The 9,794-nt window shown below is 38.6% G+C and overlaps 1 protein-coding gene across 2 annotated transcripts in view; it reads right to left on the reverse strand.

Annotated features, from left to right (window-relative positions):
• BIG (auxin transport protein (BIG)) overlaps positions 1-9,257 on the reverse strand; it is a 39,240-nt gene extending 29,983 nt beyond the window's left edge. The window contains exons 1-2 of one of the 2 annotated variants that reach the window (XM_090018417.1): positions 8,865-9,257; positions 8,597-8,700 (exon numbers count right to left, since the gene is read on the reverse strand). In XM_090018417.1, the coding sequence (XP_089874543.1) occupies positions 8,597-8,700; positions 8,865-9,114 (354 nt within the window). In that variant the 5' untranslated portion in view covers positions 9,115-9,257. Of the gene's footprint in view, positions 1-8,596; positions 8,704-8,864 lie in introns of both variants that reach the window. The other variant, XM_090018386.1, reaches the window with a different exon arrangement.
• Positions 9,258-9,794: the final 537 nt, after the last annotated feature.

The following is a 9,794-nucleotide window of genomic DNA, read 5'->3' on the forward strand; positions in this document are numbered from 1 at the left end:
CCATGTAAAGTTGGTTGCATTTCCCCACACACACACACACACACATATTACCAGCTGTCATGGGCAAAAAAAATCCGCGAGCTCGTGCGGCACTAGACAACCCAATCTGACCAGCCTAACGACGTAGGCCTCCCACAAACCCTTTTTACGTTTGTTGATTTGATCATTGGCACTGTGCAGCACCTCATGTGCAACGACCTAGTCCAAGCAACGGCTCCGCGCATCTTCCCTATGGGCAGCGCCATAGTACTCTTCAACGAATGTATACATACCTAACCAAGCTCAACAACATTCTAGAGGTTACAATTTACCATGGTTGGCATTCTCAGAACTCAGTATCGGATCGACCACATCCAACTCGATGACTCTGAGTCATGATTTTCATATAATTTATTAAAAATAAATTATAAATATGCAATTTATAATACAAAAAATATATGCATTATTACTAAAATTAACATAGAAGTGTGTTTAACAATCCTCTCAAAAAAATTAATAATATAACTTTATAGAATTATAGAAGTGTATGTGTGTGTGTGTGTATATATATATATATAAACACATTTTATAAACATAAAAACTGAGTATATTAAATTATTAATTGTAAATACAGATTTCTTATATATATAACATATGCAATTTCAAAGTTTTAATGTTCTTCACTTGTAGAAAAAGAGTAACCTATATTTATAGGTAAAAAATAAGATAAAGAAAAAAAATCATGATTGGAAAAAGAAAAAAGAGTTAAAGTTGAGGATTACCATTGGCCAATGGAGTCATGGATATTTAATAAGCAACTGAAGGAAGCATGCTTAATTGGGTATAGAGACTGTGCCTATTCAAAACAATAATTTAAAAGAAAAACTCTTCTTGCATCCACAAAACTGAAGTCATTATGTCATCCTTAATTGGGCCTAAGGAATAGTGCCTAACGTTTTAAAATGAGATGGACTTAATTACATTTAATTAAAAAATCAATCTTTCTAAAAAAGTGTGAACAGCACGCAAAGGAATAAGTGAAGTCATTAAAAGAATATATTTCTAATTGGGGTGTAAGGGCGTTGGCTAAACATATTAAAAAATTAATTAAATTGGTTGCTGAAAAAAAAAAGTAAATGGCATTCTGATGACTCGAACAAGTCTCTTGAAACTCGATCAACTCAGCCGAACTTCAATTAACTCGGACGAGTCAAAGTATGGACTCAGCCGAGTCTAGACCTAAATGAGTCAGAATGTTCTTTTGACTCAGTTAGGCACCGATACGAAGCAACTCGTGCGAGTCACGAGTTGACTTGCCGAGTTTGCCAGCCATGCAATTTACAAACATGGAGCAATCATGCATGCTATATGACGGCACCTAAAATCATTGAAACCATCTTGAACTATATAGCAAAGAAGACTAATTATTGAGAAGGTGTTTCTTAAGAAGTACTAGAACTATACTCGCCACCTTCATCACTACATAGTGTTAAGATTTTCTTGAAAAAGGATTCATGACTTATTTTTGTTCAGAAAGAAAGAAAAAAGTTGATCCTCAGTTTTAAGAAAAAATATCCAGATAAACTTACAATAATCATCAATTAACATGACCTACTAATGAGATATAGAAGGAGAAGCAGCAGGTGGAAGTCCCCTAACATCCCTATAAACAAGTTCATAAGAAAATAGTACCATGACTAAATGGGCATTCATGCCTCTTACAAATAGAATAACTTGGAAGAACTTGTAAAAAGTATTAATCAGAGGAAGAAGCCTCTCATGAAACTACAATGACCCTATCTTGACAACAGATCTCTACATCTTCCTAGAAAATATCCACAGCTGGCACTATCATCAAATTAGATGTGGACAAAGGAGACAAACAATTAGCAACAGCTTGACCGGAAGACCATGGCTTTGGACAAGCTTCATCAAGGGCGCGTAGATCCCCACATCTCCTTTTTTGGATACTTTGGAGGAGAATTCTCATGGAAAAGTGAATTCTCAATCTAGATAATTACCAAGAAAGAGAATTTTCAATCTCAAGATTTCTAGTGTTTGGCTAACTTGAGCATCCCTACTATTTTTCTTTGAGAATTCATATTATTTTTTTATTTTATCATGGAATTGATGTGAGAGTTTTTATTCTTTTGGAATAAGGCAGCAAAAAAAGGGTATACTAGTAGGAATGTAAACAGAGTTAATTTGGATATAATAAATTATTAAATTTGACTTGATCCAATCTAATTAGATTTGAATTAATAATCTTACATATATATATGGAAAAAGTGGTAGTTGCCTACCACTTTTTGGCTAACCACCAATCTATGTCACCTGGGCTATGTCACATAGGTGCGGGGATGCGGCACTTCAAAAAAACTTGGGTGCGGGGAGCATATATATATATATATATAATTTTAACCGTTTTAAGTTAACACTACATGTATTTGTGTGCATTTATGTATTTATATATAATATGGATAAAAATGGACTTGATTAGGGTTCACTGAATCTACTTTTGGATAGAAATGGACCTCAATGTGGTTGACTTCACCTAACACAAAGGAAGTTGTGTCCAAGTGTCGCAACTCGGGGTGAGGTGCCCTGTTAGAAGAGTCTGTGTGACATAAGCACACGGGTATGGGTGCAGGTATGACACAGCAATTCCATAAAATGTGAGTACGGGGACACGGCTATATATATATATATATATCACATAAATACAAAACAAATTCAAAATAAACTGAATATAATCTAAATATATATGTTATATCTAAAATATATATTATATGCTGAAAATGTAAAGTTATAAACTGAAAATATAATTATAAATTATAAATTAATTACAAACTTGTATGGAGGGTACAATGATGTGTCTGGGTGTCGATGTGTGTCGACACGGGTATGGAGGGAAAAATGGAGTGTCCGAGTACCATAGCTGCGTTCGTGCACGTGCATTGTTAGATAAAAAGGGACTTTAGGAAGAATGTCGCTAAAGGCCCTTTTACAGGGTATGTGCGCGATGGACACCCACAACGCATCCAGTGACACTAGGCCAGCTGGGTGGTAGGCAGCTACCACCCACTATATACATACATATATATATATATATGTGTGTGTGGGGGGGGGGGGGGGGGGGTAGGGGTGAAATGGATTGGAATCTATGAATGGACCCTCAACACAAGATTCAAATGTGCATTCTGGATCAGATTCAGATCACTTAATCAGATTACTTTTGGATCCAAATTGGATCCAAAACTTATTTTACTAGAAATCTGATCCGTTTGCATCTTTTTTTGTAAAAAGCTTTTTTTTATCATTTTTATGGATTCATGTTAATATTTTTTAATCTCATTGGATACCGTTCAGATCCGTGTTTGGATCTGACTTTATGGTATACATTTTAGAGTATGAATCCTTTTAAGTAAAATCCGAATGTAGATTCGGCTCAGATTCTGATTTATTAAATCAGATCACTTTCGGATTCAGTCGGCATTTTAAGTCTGATCTGGAGTTTACCCAAATACAATTTTTACATGTAAATAACTTGTTTTGTTCTATTTTTTCCGGATCCAGTATTACCACATGTATTTCATATTCAGATATGATCCAATCTAGTCTCCTCGTATCTGGATCCAGATTTGGATTCAGATCTGGCCGGATCCAGCCCAAATTTGGCCCATTTGCACCTTATTTTAGAGTTGGGTTTGGATCGAACATGATAGACCCATAACCTACCCCCTTTTACCTCTTAAGAGAGGGAGAGAGAGAGAGAGAGATGAGGCGATGTAAGAAGAGAGGAGGTAGAGGAGAAGGAGAAGATGTGGAAGTAGATGAGGGGTCGATAAGGTGGAGGAAGACGAGAAGAGGAGGAAGAGGTGTAAGAAGGGAGGAGGTGGATAACAGCAGAGGACGCGGTGGTAGAAGAGGAGGAACAGAGAGCGAGAGGGATGATGGAGAGGGAGGGGTTGGAGAACGAGAGAGGAACGAGACCCCTAGATGGATCGAGAATTAGAGTTCCCACCTAAGGAGGTGGGAACTCTGACTAGGGAAATCTAGAATTTTAGAATTCCCTTTCTTAAAACAATGATGGCATCCAAATAAGAGAAACCTATCTTTTGAGAAATGTGAATTCTCATTCCGGAGAATTCGCATGAATACAAACACACCCTTGGTGAACAACTCCAAATGAAGCAAGGTCCAGATGGAATTCGAAAAGAACTAAATCCATTGAAGCAAGCAGCTGAAACATGATCTTCTTACTGCACATCTAGCCTCTAACAAAACTACCTCTAGGCACCAAAGTCAAAGGGTGAATGTTTGGGTAAAATACAATGTCTAAACCAGCTAGGAAATTAGGAATCCTCCACCACATCCTCGTAAAACTCAATCGTCCCTTCTAAAGGCAGATAAAGCAACTAGAATCGGTTGATTACAATTCTCAATAGGCAAACAATATCCAGCTTCATGGTGGGCATTGGCTGCATCCAAGACCCTTGTTTCTTCTTGGCAGTTACTACAATCTCATTTATTTCCAGACCCGTTTATACGTGCTTCAAAGTTTTTATAATGTTGATAAAATTTATCTTTACTATATGATCGTTGGGGCGTTCCCTACTGAGCGACGCGCTGTACTCTCTAGGCCCGGAGGCAGTGATAAATGTGCAAGGGTTGCTAGGTCGTCGCCCAGAAGCGACGCGTCACACCGGCGCCCGGGTGTGGTGTCAAATAGGCAAGGGTTCCCTCACTTTGTTGGACGGGTGGGGGTAAAGAAGTTAGTCCAAGACCATAAAATTAGGTTAGCCATTTGGAACATAGGGTCTTTAACTGGTAAGTTGGTAGAGTTAGTAGATGTTATGTGTAGGAGAAAGATTGATATTTTATGTCTTCAAGAGACCAAATGGGTAGGTGAGAAAGCTAAAGTGATAGAACCTTGGGGATATAAGATTTGGTATACAGGAATAAATAGGAATAGGAATGGAGTAGGGATTGTTATGAGTCGTCAGTTTATAGATAATGTAGTTGAGGTCCGTAGGAAGGGTGATAGAATTTTACTTATTAAATTAGTATTAGGTACGGATATTATTAATATTATTAGTGTTTATGCACCTCAAGTAGGTTTAGATGATTCCATTAAGCATCAATTTTAGGAAGATTTAGATGGAGTAGTACAATAGACATCTTATGGAGAAAAGCTTTTCATCGGCGGTGACCTTAATGGACATGTAGGCATTAGTAGGGATGGATTTGAGAATATCCATGGAGGCTATGGTATAGGAGAAAGAAATGAAAGTGGAGAAAGGATTTTAGATTTTTGTTTGTCCTATGATATGATCTTAGCAAACACTTGGTTTAGGAAGAGGGAGTCTCACCTAGTAACATTTAAAAGTGGGGTTAATACGAGTCAGATAGATTTTTTCCTACTTAGAAAGAGAGATAGGGGTTGTTGCATCGATTGTAAGGTTATACCAGGAGAAAGTGTAGCTACACAACATAGAGTCTTAATTTTAGATCTTAGAATTAGACAATGCCGCAAAAGGGATAGACATAGGATAGATCCTAGAATTAAGTGGTGGGCACTGAAAGGAGCTAAACAAGGAATGTTTGTAGAGCAGGTAGTTAAGGAAGTTGATTGGTGTCTCGAGGAGGATTCAGAATCAATGTGGAATAAGATAGCGGGTGGTATGAGAAAAGTAGCTAAGGAGGTAGTGGGTGAGTCTAAAGGCGGTGCACCACTAGGTAAGGATACATCATGGTGGAACGAGGATGTCAAATTAGCTATTAAGGTTAAAAGAGAGTGTTATAGAAATCTAAGTAAGAGTCGTGATAATGAGAATTTGGAGAAGTATATGATAGCAAAGAAGGAAGCTAAAAAAGGTGTTCGAAACGCGAGGGCTAAGGTATATAAGGAGGTTTATGACAAGTTGGATACCAAAGAAGGCGAGAAGGATATTTATAGGCTTGCAAAGATGAGAGATAGGAAATCGAAGGATTTGGGTATGGTTAGATGTATCAAAGATGAAACGCAAAGGGTTTTAGTCAAAGATGAGGAGATTAAGGAGAGATGGAAAGATTATTTTGATAAGCTATTTAATGATAGTCATGCTCAAGATCTTGGAGACTTCTCCATTCCTTTTCATGAGATAAATCGTGACTTCATGCGCAAGATTCAAAAGAAAGAAATTGCAGAGGCTTTGAAGAAAATGAAATCAAGAAGGGCAGTTGGCCCAGATGGTATACCTATCGAGGCTTGGAAATGCTTGGGAGAGAAAGGTTTAGAATGGTTGACAAATCTTTTTAACTTGATTTGGCGAACAAATAAGATGCCTAATGAGTGGAGGAAGAGTACTTTGGTGCCTTTATATAAGAATAAGGGTGATATACAAGATTGCACAAACTATCGTGGTATAAAACTCATGAGTCATACTATGAAACTTTGGGAGAGGGTGATTGAGTCTAGGTTGAGGAAGGTTGTCATGATATCGGAGAATCAATTTGGTTTTATGCCTGGAAGATCAACTATGGAAGTTATGCATCTTCTTAGACAACTTATTGAAAGATATAGAGAGAGGAACAAAGATTTGCATATGGTTTTTATTGATTTAGAGAAGGCATACGATAGAGTACCTAGGGACGTTCTCTGGTGGACAATGATGAAGAAAGGTGTTTCTCTCAAGTACATTAGTATAATTAAAGATATGTATGAAGGAGTAGTAACCAATGTCCGCACTTGTGGAGGGGTGACAACCAATTTTCCGATAACGGTTGGGTTACATCAAGGATCTGCTTTAAGCCCTTTCCTATTTGCGATAGTGATGGATGAGCTTACGAGATCAATTCAAGAAAATGTACCGTGGTGTATGTTGTTTGCTGATGATATTGTTTTGATTGATGAGTCTAGAGCTGGGGTTAATGCTAAGTTAGAATTATGGAGACAGACATTGGAAGCTAGAGGTTTTAAGTTGAGTAAGAGTAAGACTGAATATATGGAATGTCGGTTTAGTAAGCAACGAAGTAGTGATGGGAGTGTAGTGAAGCTTGGTGAGCAAGATATACCGGTGAATGATTATTTCAAATATTTGGGATCCATCATTCAAAAGTATGGAGAAATTGATGGAGATGTAAATCATAGGATAAAGGTTGGGTGGATGAAATGGAAAAGTGCTACTGGAGTGTTGTGCGATCGTAGAATGCCATTGCGGTTGAAGGGAAAGTTTTATAGGACGACTATTAGACCCGCTTTACTATATGGTACGGAATGTTGGGCTGCCAAGAGACATCATATTCAAAAAATGAGTGTAGCTGAGATGCGGATGCTTAGATGGATGTGTGGAAATACAATAAAAGATAAGATTCGGAACGAAGAGATACGTAAGAAGGTAGGTGTTGCACCCATTGAAAATAAGATGCGAGAGAATCGTTTACGGTGGTTTGGACATATTCGGCGAAGGCCTAATGATGCTCCAGTTAGAAGGTTGGAGAAATGGGAAAATATATTAGTTAAAAGAGGTCGGGGTAGGCCTAGGAAGACTTGGATGGAGATGATAGGAAAGGATATGAATGCTTTGAACCTCACCGAGGACATGGCGTTGGTTAGAAATGATTGGAGGAAAAGGATTCATGTGGAAGACCCAAAATGAATTTCTTTTTTGGTTCATATCGCTGACCCCAATTGTTTTGGGATGAAGGCGTAGTTGTTGTTGTTGTTGTTGTTGTATTGTGTATAATTTTCACTCAGTTCACCACCAACGTTAAATAGCCTGATTTCCTACCCAAGTGCACACAGTTCACCAATAGTTGTATACTCATAACATATCCAACATATGTTCTTCCAGTGCTCGTGAAATATGCTGAGCAAATAACTGTCACATCTGCAGATACACTGCGACTGAACTCTGAAATGAAACTTCTGGTACAAGTACAGTACTAACATAGAAATCACTGTCAGATTTAAGGGCTTCAGACAAGCAAAGCCTAGGAAAGACTGTAATGAGGAACCTCGTGTTGGTTCCCATTTTATCAACTTAATCCACAGAAATAAGCCAAGGGGCCTCCGAATGATCCCAAGAAGATGGGAGATTGAGTTCTGGAACAAACTAAGACGGTATATCTTTCCCCCACATCAAACAACAACAAAAAAAGGAAAAAAAAAATAATTATAGAACAGTGTTGTTGTAGGGTGAAGAAGGAGGCACCAAAACTTGATAGCAAAACAGGAAAACATGCAGAATGCTCAACATGGTGAAGGGCATGAGATATGAATATTTAAATTTATGAGAGATTACCCGATTCAGGGTACTCATTTTACAACACTCAAAGTAAGTGAAAGCTTGATGCTACTGCTACTTAGCCAAAAGGATCAAGGTCGGAACCCATCACCTTTTCCCTCTCAAAAACGGAATATTGTTGTCAATATCAAATACATAGATCAATCAATCAACAAAATGATCAGAATGCCATAGAAATTTGATATACCAATTTCACGCATGCAAAACCACAATAATGTTCAGATTTTATTTCTTTCAAGTTAAGAAGCTTATAAATTGCACCAATAACAATGAATCAACACATTCCACGAAACCAATATTAGAAACAAAACTGTGAGTTAATAACGAACCTGAAATTTTGAATTCGTATTGCTGAATACAGATTTCTCCAAGAAGCAAGTAGAGATCTCCACGGAGAGCTTGTAAACTCTACAAACCAAAGACACAGACTTCTCTACTGTTCCAAACAAAGGAAAATACAATTTTCGTTCATTTAGTTGGCCCAAACGAGTTCAAAAAATAAACTATACAGCAGCGGATAAAAGCAATCGAGTTGGAAATTCAATCGCAATAAAAAGGAGGCAATTTTCCGTCAAATAAGATAAAATCAAGGATCACCTCGAAGAGAAGCAGCAGCAGAGAGGACAAACTTGACGATCGCGAAGACCGCCTCGATTTCTGGATCGCTCCAATCCTGAAAACCTAACTTTCCGTCTCCGATCTCCGAGAGTCCGTACTCAAGTGTCTCCGACAGCCTCTCGATCCCGGGCTTAACCGAGTCCGATCGGAGCCTCTGGAGGAGATCGGCCGGGGGTTTCACGTCTCCGTCGCCGCGGAGGGCTTCCAGAAGCTTCTGGATTTCCGCCATGGCTCGGAGACGAGGAGCTCTTCCGATCAACGCACGCAGAATAGTTCCCCGAAACCCTAATTGTTCTTTCGATTCGGTGACGATCAGCCCCGAATACGAAGTGGCGGTGAGCAGAGAGAGAGAGAACAAGAAGAAAAGAGAAAAAACGCGAAGACAAACAGGTTGCACCCTGTCGGAAATAACCTCTCGAGGCGGTGGCCGTCAAGAGAAAGAGCCCCTCTAATTTGCCAAAAATTACCAAAATGTGCTTCCTTCGAGTGGGTTGTTTCTCTAAATGACTAAATTGCTCGTGTCGTCGCTGGGGCCTGGGGCTTATATGGGTCTGGATTTGGACCCAGTTTTGTATTCTGTTGCCTAGGGCTGTCGATGAGTAAGACTCATGATAGATTTATGGTCCAAATTTAGATGAATGAGAACCATACCTAGTTTGATTGTGTACGACTCCAATTTTCTTGAGAGGGAAGGATCTTATTCGTAATTGAAGCATATGCCTGGTTTGTGCATACCCCCAATTGGGTTTGATCCAACTGAACGTTGCATACTACCAAGCATAAGCTTTCAAGTCTCATTGGGTGGGTCCAAATCCGGTATTACCTTCTCTATCTGGTCGGCATTAACAGGCTGCTGGTGCCAAATCATGTGAGTTGGATCTAATTTGGTTTTGATCCAGATAAAACTCT

The sequence above is a fragment of the Nuphar pumila genome, chromosome 1 (genome assembly GCF_984573655.1).
Source record: "Nuphar pumila chromosome 1, dmNupPumi1.hap1.1, whole genome shotgun sequence".
NCBI classification, from domain to species: domain Eukaryota; kingdom Viridiplantae; phylum Streptophyta; class Magnoliopsida; order Nymphaeales; family Nymphaeaceae; genus Nuphar; species Nuphar pumila.